The sequence below is a fragment of the Boleophthalmus pectinirostris genome, unplaced genomic scaffold (assembly GCF_026225935.1).
Source record: "Boleophthalmus pectinirostris isolate CB_2022bp ecotype Guang Dong unplaced genomic scaffold, ASM2622593v1 HiC_scaffold_14, whole genome shotgun sequence".
In the NCBI taxonomy this organism is placed as follows: domain Eukaryota; kingdom Metazoa; phylum Chordata; class Actinopteri; order Gobiiformes; family Gobiidae; genus Boleophthalmus; species Boleophthalmus pectinirostris.
The window spans coordinates 30,234,591-30,251,516 of NW_026571047.1; the positions used below are offsets into that span (position 1 = coordinate 30,234,591).

The window sequence follows — 16,926 nt, forward strand, 5'->3', positions numbered from 1 at the left end:
GTTTGTCTGTCTCTTTCTTCTTTTCTCATCTCCCTCTCTCCCTCTCTGTGTCTCTGTATCTGTCTGTCTCTTTCTTCTTTTCTCATCTCCCTCTCTCTCTTTCTTCCCCTCTCTCTATGTCTCTGTGTTTGTCTGTCTCTTTCTTCTTTTCTCATCTCCCTCTCTCCCTTTCTTTCCCCCTCTCTATGTCTCTGTATCTGTATCTGTCTCTCTCTTCTTTTCTCTCACCCTCTCTCCCTCTCTGTGTCTCTGCATCTATCTGTCTCTCTCTTCTTTTTCTCATCTCCCTTTCTTCCCCTCTCTCTATGTCTCTGTGTTTGTCTGTCTCTCTCTTCTTTTCCTCATCCCTCCCTCTCTCTCTCTCTCTCCCTCTTTCTCTCTCACCCTCTCTCCCTCTCTGTGTCTCTGCATCTATCTGTCTCTTTCTTCTTTTCTCATCTCCCTCTCTCCCTTTCTTTCCCCCTCTCTATGTCTCTGTGTCTGTCTGTCTCTCTCTTCTTTTCCTCATCCCTCCCTCTTTCTCTCTCTCTCTCTCGTCTTCAGGCCGTGCACTCGTGCCACAGCGAACCCGCCCTGAGTCAGAACGAGCTCGTCCTCACCGCCGACGCCATCATGAAGAGAGAGGACTTCCTGTGCTGCAGAGACGGCTTCCTGGAGGTAACTGTCAGCGCGGCGCCCCCCTGTGGACGACCGGCTATTTCAGTCACATTGTCTCTGTCCCGTCAATCATGTCCAACACCGCGGACAATTTAGGGCGACCTGAGGTGAAAGGCAAAAGCTCAGGAACTGAACTTTAAGGGTTTTATTCAGCTCTTTTACATAAACTGTAGATATAAATGGACTTAGCTGAATAGGAAGTTTGTATGGACGCTGTTCCGGCTCCAATTGACTTTACCTTGAAAAATTGTCGCTCTTCTCTCTCTGTAGCTGCTGCTGTGAGCCTTGTCGTTTTGGTCTTAAAATGTTCATATTAACCCACTCTACTTCCATGATCCTGGGGTTTTTTTATTTCACTGTTTTGTCCTTAAATCAATTCCTAATATGGAACTCGGCTCTTACAAACGCATCTTAAGTTTCATTTAACTGGAGTCCAATGCTCTGGGTTGCACCGGAGTATAAGTCACAGGAAACACCCAAACCCCGAAAAAGAGTCCAACTTATAGTCCGAAAAATGTCCGGGTGGGAGCGTGTGACCTCGGGGAACATGCTTTTTTTGTTGCCGTACTAGAATAAAATGTAATTGCACATCCACTGCAGCAGTTGGCAGTGACGCTCTCATTGTCAGAGTGTGCGTAGGGAGTATTAGCGCTATAGTGTTGTTGTTGTTTTTTTGCACCGAGCAAACGCACACACAGCACAGAGCAGGAGATATGAAGTACAGAGAACAAACTGTATGTAAAGGGTTGGTAGCGCTCGGCTTCACTGCGACTACGGCGGGGAAACGAGGAAAGACCAATGTGTTTACTGTGTCTAAAAGTGTTGGCAGCGGACGGCATGAAGACAAATAAATTACGGCGTCACTTAAAGACATTACACCCCAATCACGCTGATAAGACACTTGAGTTTTTTCAGCGAAAACGTGCCGAATATTGCTTTGTGAACGCTCCTTCAGTAAACCATGGAACTCTGTTAGCGTCATATTCGGTGGTGTTCCAAATAACAGAGGAGCGGATATTGCCGAACTTTAACACTAACATCACCTTTAAAGATGAGGAGGACATGGAAGCGGACCGCCTCAAGATGCAGGTGAGCATAGCACGGAATACGGACGGACACATGCTGCGTTTGTGCGATTTGTCCACGTTTTGTAGTGGTTCTGTCGAGTGGAGGGTGCGAGAGGGGGCGTGACAGAAAATAATTGAGAAGCAATAAATAAGTTATTATCAGTGTTGGGGAGTAACAGATTACATGTACTGGAGTTACGTAATCAGAGTACAAATTATGAGTAACTGTATTCAGTTACAGTTACTGTTTCAGTGAGTGGTAATTGGATTACAGTTACTTTGTTGAAATAAATGGATTACATGGCGGTATGTTCCCGTTTTCAAATTTGGGGCTATATCCATTTCTTTTTTCTTTTTTTTTCGGTAGTTCCACTCATTGCCGTACACTAAACCAGGTCTAAACTAGGTCTAAACCAAGACTAAACCAAGACTAAACCAGGAATAAACCAGGAATAAAACCAGGTCTAAACCAGGTCTAAACTAGGTCTAAACTAGGTCTAAACCAAGACTAAACCAGGAATAAACCAGGAATAAAACCAGGTCTAAACCAGGTCTAAACCAGGTCTAAACTAGGTCTAAACCAGGTCTAAACTAGGTCTAAACTAGGTCTAAACCAAGACTAAACCAGGAATAAAACCAGGTCTAATAAAACCAGGTCTAAACCAGGTAAACCAGGTCTAAACTAGGTCTAAACCAAGACTAAACCAGGAATAAACCAGGAATAAAACCAGGTCTAAACCAGGTCTAAAACAGGATTTAACAGCACTAAATCATGCTGTGTGCACCATGTCTCCTCGTCTTCTATCAATAATATTTTTAATATGGTTCAGTAAAGACTCGGCCTTTTAATTTTTTTTTTAGCAGATAAAACATCTTATGTTACGATTTCCTCGTCTTTGCTTCTCTACAGCAAATCAAGTAATCCAAAGTATTCAGATTACATTACTCATTTTAAGTAATTTAATGGATTATGTTACAAACTACATTTTGGGGTATGTAATCTGTAATCTGTAGGGGATTACATTTTAAAAGTCACCTTCCCAACACTGGTTATTATCATCAATAGTATCGATATCAAGTCTGTTCCTTACTGTCTGAGTTTAAAATTCAACACTATTAAGACCAGAACTTAAATACACTTAATTATTTGGTGCAATCAACCAATTTCAATTGTAATCAGAATAAATTTGATCAATTTCACATCTTCAGTTTGAAGTGTTTACCAGGCCTGCCTCATTCATAATTCACCACAGCCGGATTTTGGTAATTCAAAGATAAACAGCCCAGAGAAACCGGCTCTTTTATGCCAGTGTGAGAGGAGTGCCCTGATTTTACCTTTTTTACCCAAATCCATCCAAATTAAAAAGAATCTGTGTTTTTGGAGTTTATACAAGTTCAAAGATGTCCAAAAAGTTGTTTGTAATGAACCGATTCTGGGAAAATATTTAATCTAGATTTGTGATTTATGTTCTAAAGGTACATTGTGTAACTTTCCTTGTGGAGGGTCCGTCAAATGTTTTTCTCCATGGAGATGTTGTTGCTTTGTCAGTTCAAAATTTGAATCGATTGTGATTATGTTAGGGCTTAGGTCGCTGGTTCGAATCCGGCTCGAAGGACCAAGTAAATGTTAGGTTTATCTAAACATTGTAAACAAGAAGAAAGACAAGAGATTAATTCAGTTTTACTCGCGAGGAGAACGGGCAGAGAGTGGGCATCAAAACCAACAGTCTCCACATGTTCTGATGCCTCAAGGCCGTTCTCCTCTTTTTATTTCATTAGGAGGCCCTAGTTACAGAATGATAATTCTCAAGGGGAAGGGGAAACAGCAAAGACATAATAAGAAACTGGTGCAGCTATGCATAGTCCAAACACATAAAACATGATTAACAATCAGGAGGTGCCTTAGGTTTGGTCAGACACCATCATAACTCTTGCATGTGTGACAGTGGGAGTTGGCTTCATGTGAGGAATCATCTCGAGGTTCACTAGAGCGACAGGACACTGCACACAGTTGTCAAACACACAGAGGTTATTCATTTTCATACAAGTGATTGGTACATTATAAATCAAAGAATTGTAGTACATAAATGGTTAACTCATAGGCCTAGAATATCACACAAGTATTTAGCAAATATGGGATAAAATTATTCTGACAGATTAATATTCCAGACAGTCCTGTTTTATATGATATGACAGATGATTGCATCTCAGGTTCATCTCTTGATTCCAGATTTTTCAGTCCTGTTTTATATGATATGACAGATGATTGCATCTCAGGTTCACTTGTGCTTTGTATTGTATTTCCAATTTGGTTGAATTTTCCCTCACTGATTTATCTCTCTCTCCCTCTTTCTCCTTCTCTCTTTTTCTCTTTCTCTTTCTCTATCTCTCCGTTTCTGTCTCTCTCTCTTTTTATTTATTCTGACAAAGTAGAGGTTGGCACATTTATTCTAGACAAGGTCGGTCAAAGTTCTGTCATTGCGTCCTTAGCATAGACTGTATAAAGTATAAATGGACTAAGGGAGTGCGACGTCACCCGTAGTGTTCAGCTCAAGTCAAATGAAGCTTATCGAGGCTTGCAGTCACAGGATCAAATTTGGAGCCAGATTCCACATTATGAATAGAAATTAACCCGTTAACGCCTGAATTTATATAGATGTATATTAAAAAAAAATATGTGTGTGTTTTTGCCTTTAAGTAGATGGTAAATAAAGTTGAGATTATTAATTTGGCTGTAAGAAAAAACATTTGGGTATGTTGAAAATTTGCGACAACTAGAAAGAAGTTCTTGCCAAAGGTTCCTAAGTATATGCATCACCCAGCACTATATCGGTTTATATCTTGATCCAAACAGTTTGTCGTATATTTGTGACAGTCGGCGTTGAGGGGTTAATTTATGGACAACATGGTGAAATAAAACCATCAGGATCATGTAGAGTGGGTTAATATGCAATAACATTTTAATAACATTTTAAGACCAACAGGGTTCCCACAGTCATGGAAATCCAGAAAAAGTCATGGAAATTGAAAATGTCATTTTCCAGGCCTGGACAAGTCATTGTGGCCACACCGGCTGCTAATACACCCACACCACCCCTCAGATCTCAGAAGCTCAGGGTCGGGCCTGGTCAGTACTTGGATGGGAGACCACAGGGAAGTCCAGGTGCCACAGGGGGGCGCCAGTGGCAATCCTTCCTTGTGTCCTTAGGCAAAACACTTCACCCACATTGCCTTGTATGAAAATGGTGTGTGTGTGTGTGTGACTGACTGATGGTGGTGGTCGGATGGGCCGATGGTGCAGATTGGCAGCCTCACTTCTGTCAGTTTGTCCCAGGGCAGCTGTGGCTATAGCAGTAATTTACCACCTCTAAGTGTGGAGTGAATGAATAATGAACTGTAAAGCACTTTGGGTGTCTTGAAAGGCACTATATAAATGCAATGATTAATTAATAATAATAAATTTAAAAAAAAACAGAATTTCATAAATTCAATGAAAGTTTTGGAAAAGTCATGGGATTTTAGTATCTCACAATGACAGCTTTCTGTTATCATTAGGCTATTATGATTATTTAAGACAACAATAAATGCACTGACAGTATTTTGAATGTTAAAAAACTATAATACTAAACCATAAGGTGAGTGTGAAGAGTTAACATTTCATATTTAGTCCTAAAGTCTGATCAATTCTACACATGTAAGTGCCGTGAAGTCATGGAAAATTCACTTTAGGTCATGAAAAAGTCATGAAAAAGTTTTGAAATTTTCTCTGTGAAAAAAAGTGGAAACCCTGGACCCAGAGAGAGGTGATGTTTTCTCAGTACACAGTGAATACGAGTCAGGGTCTGTGGCTCGCAGGTTAGTTATGTCCATTTATATACAGTCTGTGGTCCTTAGGCAAGACACTTCACCCACCTTGACTGATATGAAAGTGTTTTGTGAGTAACTAAGGACAGACTGTCAGCGCTAAACATTTGAATCTGGCAGAACAGTTTCTCTGCAGATTATCTGTATGGATGTGAAACTTTGAGTGAACTCTTCCCCATGTGGTCCCTTATATCAGACTCCCATGGCTCTAATTACCGAAGTACATCTTTGTTCTGTTTGAAAAACATCAGAAAAACAACAGTTTGACTCCTCGGCTCCAGGGGTCTGCAGCTGCCAGAGAGGAAGACCTGAGACCCTATAGCAAATAAAAGCATAATACCGTATATATATATTTATCCTTAACTCATTTAATTAAAAGTGCAGTGTGTAATTTTTCAGTTGGGGGGACCGCCATCTTCTATTTGGATACGTCATTGCTCTGCCTAGAATGTTCCACAGTGTGACATTAAACAGCGCTACTTTACATTTATTCAATTACAGGTGGTTTTATTTCTCAAAAATACCTTGAAAAACAACATTCTGACTCTGAGCGGGATCTCCTCTGCACAGCTCTGACCTGTCATTTTGCCTGCTTTAGTCTCCATGAAGATAGAATGTTTTAATGCCATACTGCGAAGCATTTCAGACAAAGCAATTACATCTCTTTGTACAGATTTTTGAGCACCGAGTACCACACAAAATCAGTCCGAGGTCAGTAAACACAACCAGAATTAATACATAAGGCGCACTGTCGATTTCTGAGAAAATTTAAGGATTTTCAGTGCGCCTTATAGTCCGAAAAATACGGTACATTAATTAAAACTAAAACAGTGTTGACCCTTTTGCCACATTACGTTAATATTCTTGACTTCACCAGTTTTCTAATGATGCACTGTGTAACTTTTCTGGAATTGGGCCAAGTCCGTGTAGATTTGTAGTAGTTTTTTCCTGGAATGTTCCACAGTATGGCATTTAATTGAACCATCTCATTGAATCATTGGAGACAAGCAGGCCACGTTTGAGACAAGTAGGCCAAGTTACGGGTCAGATCTGTGGACCCGCTCACATTATTAATACATGTTTTGCTGTAGTTTTGAGAAATACAGTCGTCCTTTGCTATCGCGGTTCACCTTTCGTGGTCTCGCTGTTTTTCAGATTTTTTGAGTACAATTTTGCAAGTTTTTTTTTTTTTACACAGCGTATGAATGCGTTTTGTGTATTATGGGCGGGTAGTAATTCAACACGGGTGGGTCAGGACTAAACCAGGTCTAAACCAGGACTAATCTTGGACTTAAAAGAGAGAACGGACACCTTGCTTGGGGTTCTTTCCCACTGACCTTGCTTTGTTTCAGTTCTGGTTTAGTCCTGGTTTACTTCTGTTTTAGTCCTACTTCAGTCCTGGAATCAGTCCTAGGTTAGTCCTGGTTTAGTCCTGGTTTAGTCTTGGTTCAGTCCGTGACGTAGGCAGCGCAAAAGTTTGATATAATCTCGGTTTAACAGGCGGATATGGTGTTGTATTGCGCGGGTGCGGGTCTCCAAAAATGGACCCGTGCAGGACTCTGCGCTGTAGGCTCGATTACGGAATAAATTAATTTTCGGTTCGTTACGTAAAGAAGGAGGAAAATAACAAAAGGACGACGGCAGCAATAAGTTTTTAGAAGGATGCAAAAAGAGTTGTAACTGTCCTGTGTGAGAAAAGTGTATAAAGTTTGTGGTGAGGGGTTTTACAGACTTAATACAGATATAATAATTGTAAAATATAACGTTGACTACTTCGCGGAAACCACCTGTAACTGCAAAATAAAAGATATATTCGTTTAATGATTTACTGTGGGACATCCCAGGCCAAGCAATAACCTCAGATGACCGGTCCTCCAGCAGAAAAATTGCACAACGCGCCTTTTAACTTGAGTAACTTTTCAGTGTTATATTAGCAGCAAATGTTCGAGAAAGGTCAGTATAATTAATTACATTGGCTGCATACAGAACGTTCTAATTAAATCATATTCATTTTATATTTTCATTGGTTTTCTCAAGCTCGTTTCGTCTCAATCGTGTTTTTCTTTTCCGGCCATATGTCTTTGAATAAACCGAGCCTTCGCGCACATATCTTTCTTCAGAGGCGATGCAATGTCATGGTAACCTCATTATGAAACAGATAAAAGCTGCTCCTCTGTGTTACTTAGTGTGTGGGTAATTAGCTGCGTATGGACAAAAGGAATAGCATTACGAAACAAAATGAATTGAAACTTCAAGGGAATTAAAACTATTTTCGAATAAACATGCGTACAATGGAAAAATGCAATGCTATAAAAAAGAAAAAAACGTGTATGTAAATTAACTGTATGGATGCCAAATTTGATTATAATAAGAAACAAAAAAAAACATGTACGTGTAAACTAAGTCCTGTACATTTTACAAACAAAATACCGTATTTTTTTAACTATAAGTTGCACTTTTGGGGGGAAATTTACTTTATAGAATCAGAGATCAGGAACTAACATTTCATCTTCAAGTCAAGTTCTAGTAAAAACAATAGAAGAGAGAACAACAGACTGTTAACGTCACATATGAACAGTTCTTCAGTCTTCTGTGTCGTCGTCAGACTCAGCATCAGTTCCAGTTAGAATTATTCGGGTCTTTCTGAATCCCGACAGGATGGTTTCGGTGTCACTGAAGTCCAGACTTTGTCCATCCATCCAGTGACTTGAGGAAAGTTTTAAGGTGCATCCTCCCGGTTCTGCTGCTCGATTTTTGGCTACAGATTTCACGACTTGCATCAGGACAGAGGCTCTTTCTGCAGGAGACATGCGCAGTAGAGCCAAGTGACAGTGGTACAGGAGGAACAGGAGCAGCAGATACTGACACACAAGACTAGAACCCCTCGCGGTTGTCAGTGTGAACATTCTAATACTCAAGTCACACCAGAGCATAAGTTGCAGGAAACACCAAAACCATGAAAAAAGTGCAACTTATAGTCTGAAAAATATGGTAATTAAAAGTGCATTGTGTAACTTTTCTGGTTTTCCTTAGCTTTGTTTTGCTTTGCTTTGTTTAAACACATTGAAAAGGTATAAGTTAACAGGGTTCCCACGGCTATGGAAATCCTGGAAAAGTTGTGGAAATTGAAAATGTCATTTTACAGGCCTGGAAAAGTCATGGAATTTTAGTATTTCTTTCACGCAACTATAGCGTTCTGTTAAGTTCTTATTAGGCTTTTGATTATTTCTGAACGTCTGCGCCTTTTGTTTAAAAGAGACGACAATAAATGCACTGACAGGATTTTGAATGTTAAAAAACTATAAAACCAAACCATAAAGTGAGTGGAAAGTGTTAACATTTCATATTTAGCCCTAAAAATATGCTCAGGGGACTATATTTAGGACTTGAGACTTGATAAAATGGACTAAGACTTGGGACTTGACTCGGACTTGAGGCCTGTGACTTGAGAAGCACTTTTAAATCTGAATTCATTCTTTTCTGACTGTAATGATTTACACTAAAATCTTGTCAAGACATTTAAAAAGGAATAATTAACATTTCTACAACTCTATAAATACTCAAATTTAAATATACTAAGATTTTTTTGAAGTACAAATTATCTTAAAATTCATATAAATTCCAGAAATCTAAGCTATATTTATTGCTTTTTTGGTTTAAAGAGTTTAAATGACTTGAAACTCCAAGCAGATGACTTGGACTTGACTTGGACTCGAAAACTCAACTTGGACTTGCCTGTATTTGATTTTGGGACTTGACTTGGACTTGAGGTCAAAGACTTGAGACTTGCAAAACAAAGACATGGAAAATTCACTTTAGGTCATGAAAAAGTCATGGAAAAGTTTTGAAATTTTGTCAATGAAAAAGAGCGGGAACTTTTAGGCAACTAAAATTCGTAACAAAAATAATGAAAAAGTGTTTTTGAGAGTTAAAAAAATTCAAAATGAGAAAAATTTTAAATACGATGGAACAAATTATCTTCCATACGGTTGACCAATCAAAAGATATAATATTTTGTGTTGATTTTTTAATTACTATGGTAACAGTTTTAACTTCTCATCATTCTGAAACCCGTGGATTTACTGTATATATGTTTCCCTCTTTAAAGAAACTGACAGACACGGGTTCAGAGAAGTACATGGAGGTACAGTCACGTTGCATGGCGGTTGATCTAAAGAATGGTGTGGTACATAAAGCAACCTACATTTCTAACTATAAATATCCGTCAATAGGGCATTACTGAGCCTTTGTGCTGCGTCCAACGGCAACATAAACGCTCTTTTTTTACTTCTTCAAATGGTCAAATGCACCTGTTGTTGTTCTTACTGTTTGGTTTTATTTAAAAGGCCCATATTATGTTATTTTCTAATCTATGTTATAATGTTGTTCAAAAACACTAAAAACATTGTTAGTCTTTGTTAATGTTACTAATTCTGTTTTTTTTAAAGGTGCACTGTGCAGCTTTTCTGTTGGAGGGTTCGTCGTCTGTTTGTCACCGCAGAAATACTATTGCTTTGCCTGGATGGTTCTACAGAGCAGCATTACACTTATCTTGTGTTTATTCAATCAGTATATCCATAGGAACAAGCAGGTGACAGACCCTCCACCAGAAAAGTGACACAGTGTACCTTTAATGAGGCCGTTCAGACCAGACGCCTCTGTTTAGACGCCTTTACATTTGAGTTTAGAAGCCGTGGACAAACGGGAGAAAAATACTTGTCTAATACTGGTCTAGTCTTCATTTAGTCCTGGTCCGGTCCTGGTTAGATCCTGGTCTAGTCCTGATTTAGTCCTGGTTTAGATCTAGTTTAGTCATGGTCTAGTCCTGGGCTGGTCCTAGTTTAGTCCTGGTCTAATCCTGGTCTAGCCCTGGTTTAGTCCTGGTCTGGTCCTGGTCTAGTCCTGGTCATTTCTGGTCCGGTTCTGGTTTAGTCCTGGTTTAGTCCAGGTCTAGTCCTTGTTTAGTCCTGGTCTAGTCCTTGTTTAGTCTTGTTTAGTCCTGGTCTAGTCCTTGTTTAGTCCTGGTCTAGTCCTGGTCTAGTCCTTGTTTAGTCCTGGTCTAGTCCTGATTTAGTCCTGGTTTAGACCTAGTTTAGTCATGGTCTAGTCCTGGTCTAGTCCTGGTTTAGACCTAGTTTAGTCATGGTCTAGTCCTGGTCTGGTCCTAGTTTAGTCCTGGTCTAGTCCTGGTCTAGTCCTGGTCTAGCCCTGGTAGTCCTGGTCTGGTCCTGGTCTAGTCCTGGTCATTTCTGGTCCGGTTCTGGTTTAGTCCTGGTTTAGTCCAGGTCTAGTCCTTGTTTAGTCCTGGTCTAGTCCTTGTTTAGTCCAGGTCTAGTCCTTGTTTAGTCCTGGTCTAGTCCTTGTTTAGTCCTGGTCTAGTCCTTGTTTAGTCCTGGTCTAGTCCTGGTCTAGTCCTTGTTTAGTCCTGGTCTAGTCCTTGTTTAGTCCTGGTCTAGTCCTTGTTTAGTCCTGGTCTAGTCCTTGTTTAGTCCTGGTCTAGTCCTTGTTTAGTCCTGGTCTAGTCCTTGTTTAGTCCTGGTCTAGTCCTTGTTTAGTCCTGTCTAGTCCTTGTTTAGTCCTGGTCTAGTCCTTGTTTAGTCCTGGTCTAGTCCTTGTTTAGTCCTGGTCTAGTCCTGGTCTAGTCCTTGTTTAGTCCTGGTCTAGTCCTGTTTAGTCCTGGTCTAGTCCTTGTTTAGTCCTGGTCTAGTCCTTGTTTAGTCCTGGTCTAGTCCTTGTTTAGTCCTGGTCTAGTCCTTGTTTTAGTCCTGTCTAGTCCTTGTTTAGTCCTGGTCTAGTCCTTGTTTAGTCCTGTCTAGTCCTTGTTTAGTCCTGTCCAGTCCTTGTTTAGTCCTGGTCTAGTCCTGTTTAGTCCTGGTCTAGTCCTTGTTAGTCCTTGGTCTAGTCCTGGTCTAGTCCTGGTCTAGTCCTTAGTCCTGTTAGTCCTTGTTTAGTCCTGGTCTAGTCCTTGTTTAGTCCAGGTCTAGTCCTTGTTTAGTCCAGGTCTAGTCCTTGTTTAGTCCTGGTCTAGTCCTTGTTTAGTCCTGGTCTAGTCCTTGTTTAGTCCTGGTCTAGTCCTTGTTTAGTCCTGGTCTAGTCCTGGTCTAGTCATGGCGATTGTGGCGTAAATATTTATACTCCGCTAATATTTGTGTCTCTTGCTCCGGTTCTCGGGTCTTTCTCTTTCTTCCTGATAATAATGTTGCTATGTCTCTGGATACTCGTCCCTGATTGGTTGACGCGTCGACGCCAGATTCACGCCGCGCTGATGCCCGAAGACGCGCCACAAAAACGCAGGACGCCCTAGACGTGCGTCCACATAGACTTTACATAGAAACTCAACGCTTTAACGGTGTGAACGGCTACACTTTTGAAGTTTTGGTTTGACTATTCTGAACTGAAAGCATGTCAAAGTTTTTTACATTTCTAACTGCATGTTATTTAGGTCAGTTATAATAAGGAAACACTAATTATATTTTCTTTTATTCTAGGAAATCAAAAAGTTTATCAAAAGTACGTCGGAACGAATCAAAAAGACCAGAGACAAGTACGGCATCAATGACAACGGGACCACCGAGGTAAGAACAAAACTTCTGTAAAATATGTAGATAAACACTCGAGGAATCTCTGGTGGATCTCAAAATATGGCCAAAATACTTTTACTTTTTATTCTTTAAGTACATTTTTAAACGGGTACTTTACTACTTTTAATTAAGTAGATTTTTCCTTGTGATACTTGCTTTTACTTGAGTATTTTTGGCTTCGATATCTGTACTTTTAGCCGGGAGGAGGCCCCGGGGAGGACCCAGGACACGCTGGAGGGACTGTGTCTCTTTGGGCTGGCCTGGGAACACCTCGGAGTCCCCCCGGAGGAGCTGGAGGAAGTGTCTGGGGTGAAGGAAGTCTGAGAGTCCCTGCTTAGACTCCTGACCCCGTGACCCGGCCCCGGATAAGCAGAAGAAAATGAATGGATGGATCTGTACTTTTACTTAAACCTGCACTGTGTAACTTTTTGGTCGGGGGTCTGTCACCTGCTTGTTTCTATGGATACGTCAATGCTCTGCCTGGAATGTTCCACAGTATGGCATTAAACAGATCAACTTTATATTTATTCAATTACACGTGGTTTTATAGCTCAAAATAACTTGGATAAGCAGATATTCTGACTGTGAGCGGGGTCGCCTCTCCACAGATCTGACCTGGAACTTCTACTACGTCTACTACTACTACTACTACTAACTACAACTACTACGACCACAACTACTACAACTACTAAGACCACAACTACTACAACTACTACAGCTACTACGACAACAACTACTACTACAGGACGACGACTACTACTACAACTACTACTACTACTGCTACTACTAAAACAACTACAACTAGTACTACAACTACGACTACGGCTGCGACTACTACTACTACTACTACTGCTACTACTACTGCTACTGCTACTACTACTGCTACTGCTACTACTACTACTACTACTACTACTACTACTACTACTACTACTACTACTACAACTACTACGACCACAACTACTACAACTACTAAGACCACAACTACTACAGCTACTACGACAACAACTACTACTACAGGACGACTACAACTACTACTACTACTGCTACTACTACTACAACTACTAACTACTACTACTACTACTACAACTACAACTAGTACTACAACTACTACTACGGCTGCTACTACTACTACTGGCTGCGACTACTGCTACTACTACTACGGCTGCGACTACTGCTACTACTGCTACTGCTACTACTGCTACTACTACTACTACTACTACTACTACTACTACTACTACTACTACTACTACTACTACTACTACTACTACTACTACTACTACTGCTACTACGACAACAAATACAACTACTACTGTAACTAGTACTACAACTACTACTACTACGACAACAAATACAACTTGGTCTTGGTTTGGTCTCCATGGAGATAAAAAGGTTTAATGCCATACTGTGGAACATTCCAGACAAAGCAATAACAAATATTAAATAAAAAGATGACAAACCCTCCACCAGAAAACTTACACAGCTGCACCTTTCAGTAACGATTTTGAGTACTTCTTTTATCACAAGTAAATATCTGGTTTTATTTTTAGCCCAAAGTTCTGTACCAACTGGATCGAATTACGCCGACGCAGCTGGAGAAGTTCTTGGAGACCTGCCGAGACAAGTATATGAGGTGAGACTGACATGTTCATATAAAAGTCCACTGTAAATATATGATTATATCAGCTACGTTACGAGAAACGCACCGTGTAATTTCAACTCTGTCATTATTGGTAGAAACATACGGCCTGAGCTGGTTCATTATCCACCTGTGAACGAGGAAGAAGTCATAATATTCAACTTTTATAGCATTTCTAACGAGGAAATAAATCAGTCAGTATAACTTGGGTATAGGGATGTAACGATATCTAAATGTCTCGGTGCGATATTATCACAATATGCACGTCACGGTACGATATTTATTGCGATATTTTGGAAAAGCTGATGTAATTGTAGATGGGACACTTTTTTGCTTTTAAAACACTTTCAGAAGATTTTAGTGTGAATTATTTCTGTCAGAGGTGGGAATTTCCAAGCCGTGACTTGGACTCGAGTCAGACTTGAGTCGCTATTTTTTAGGGTTTGAGACTTGACTTGATAAAATGGACTTAGACTTGGGTCTCAACTTGGACTTGAAGGTCAGTGACTTGGGACTTGAGAAGCACTTTCAAATCTGAATTCTTTCTATTCTGACCGTAATGATTCACTCTAAGTTATTGTCAAGACATTTAAACCAGAAAAATTAACATTTCTGCAACTCTTATATACTCACTTATAAATATACTATGATTTTTAAAATTTATATAAATTGCAAAAATCTAAGCTATATTTGGTACTTTTAATTTAAAGACTTGAAATGACTTGAAGCTCAAAGCAGACGACTTGGACTTCTGGGCCAGTGACTCGAGACTCGACTTGGACTTGCCTGTATTTGACTTGGGACTTGACTCGGACTTGAGACTTACTTGAGACTTGCATAACAACGACTTGGTCCCACCTCTGATTTCCGTCATAATCTCAGGATTTCAATAAAAAAAACATGTTTCTTCATGTTGTCTTCACTGAAATGAATCATGGGATTTGTAGTTCCCGATGTTGCTACAATAAAACCATAAATCTAAGCAAAAGAACTCGATAATTTAATTAAATAAAGTAATTCGATATATTGTGACAGCCCACGATATTATTTTGAGACTTTTGACGATAAAATATCACGATATTTCCGATATTGTTACATCCCTACTTGGGTATAATATGGGTAATTTAAAGGTGCATTGTGTAACTTTTCTGTTGGGAGGTCGGTCTTATGCTTTTCTCCGCAGAGATGTTATTGCTTTGTCTGGAAAGTTTCACAGTGTGGCATTAAACCTTTCTATCTTCATGGAGACCAAACCAGACCAAGTTACAGGTCAGATCTGTGGAGAGGCGACCCCGCTCACAGTCAGAACAGCTGTTTTTCTTGGTATTTTTGGCCTTTGAAACCACCTGTGATTGAATAAATGTAAAGTAGAGCTGTTTAATGTCACACTGTGGAACATTCCAGGTAGATCAATGACGTATCCATAGAAACAAGCAGCTGACGGACCTCCAAGCAAAAAGTTACATAGTGCAGCTTTAAGCGCATTGAGCAGCACTGTCTTCAAAAAAAACAAAAAAAACAAAACACATGTAAGCACAATTAAACAAATTTCAGATACGCACCCTTAAAAATAAAACAACTATTGGAATTAAATAATAGTTTCCAGTGCAGCTGTTTTTATATTTGTTTAATAAAAGTTTATATTGCGTAATTTTTATACAGATGTCAAACAGATGTTGTTAATTAACGTGACAGTTTCCATTAGCGTCCTGTGGAGAAGCGACAGCCTGTGTGAAGACCGACGGGAGTTTTAATAACTTCTGACAGTAATTAAATTTAATCCAGATGACTCATGCTCATTTCGAAGTCCCTCCTTTCCCCCCTTTTTATCAGACAATGAGAAATAGAGCAGTACATGTATCTTTCCACACAAAGAAAATGATTAAAGTCTAATTGAAACTCCATTTTAAACCATATACTGTATATATTTCATTTGAAGTGAAATGTATAATTTTATAACGGCGATACAATAGCGTCTTAATGAGGTAATTATGGATTGATGTGTCCAGTTTGTGAAATAGACATCGTAGACTGTAGGGTTTAATGTTCAAATCGGACTTTTTTGTGAAATCTGATTCATTCACATTTCCAATTAAACGCGACTTGTATGTGATCTCCATTGTGAACTTTAAACACCCCAAAAGTGTCCCTCATTCACACCGGAGGACACGACGAGAACAGGCATTCTTACTGTGAGCGGGGTCGCCTCTCCACAGATCTGACCTGTAACTTGGTTTAGTTTGGTCTCCGGGAAGATAGAAAAGTTTAATGCCACACTGTGAAACATTTCAGACAAAACAATAACATCTAACATGGAGAAACGCATCCCTATACTAGTGTTGTAGTCAAGAGCGCACTAATCGAGACCAAGACCTGTCCGAGACCACAGGGTCCCGAGACCGAGACAAGACCAAGACCTCTGAGTCGAGACCGAGTCAAGACATAGACCATCGTTGTAATTTTCAGCATTTATTGGTATTTTACAGTTATTTTGGCACATATATGTCAATGTTTTTTATAAATATATCCTCATTTCATTGAGTGTCAGACTTCAAGACCGAGGCAAGACCGAGTCCCAGCACCTTCAAGACCAAGGCAAGAGCGAGTCAGAGCACCTTTGAGGACGAGACCGAGTCCGAGCGCCTTCGAGATCGAGACGAGAGCGAGTCCGAGCGCCTTCAAGACCAAGGCAAGAGCGAGTCCGAGCGCCTTCAAGACCAAGGCAAGAGCGAGTCCGAGCGCCTTCGAGACCGAGACAAGACCGAGTTCGAGCGCCTTCGAGACCGAGACAAGACCGAGTTCGAGCGCCTTCGAGACTGAGACGAGACCAAGACAAGAGCGAGTCCGAGCGCCTTCGAGATCGAGACAAGACCGAGTCCGAGCTCCTTCAAGACTGAGACAAGACCGAGTTTGAGCAGCTTCGAGACCGAGACAAGGCTGAGTCTGAGCGCCTTCAAAATTGAGACAAAACCGAGTCTGAGCGCCTTCAAGACTGAGTCGAGATCGAGTCCGCGCGCCTTCAAAATTGAGACAAGACCGAGTCCGAGCCCCTTCAAGACCAAGACAAGAGCTAATCCGAGCACCTTTGAGACCGAGACGAGACCGAGTCCGAGGGCCTACA

The 16,926-nt window shown here is 40.4% G+C and overlaps 1 protein-coding gene across 1 annotated transcript in view; it reads left to right on the plus strand.

The window, feature by feature from the left end:
* Positions 1–16,926, plus strand: part of polr3a (polymerase (RNA) III (DNA directed) polypeptide A) — a 224,469-nt gene that overhangs the window by 159,593 nt on the left and 47,950 nt on the right. The window contains exons 21-23 of the mRNA XM_055150075.1: positions 544–657; positions 12,077–12,163; positions 13,717–13,799. Coding sequence (XP_055006050.1) covers positions 544–657; positions 12,077–12,163; positions 13,717–13,799 — 284 coding nt within the window. The remainder of the gene's footprint in view (positions 1–543; positions 658–12,076; positions 12,164–13,716; positions 13,800–16,926) is intronic.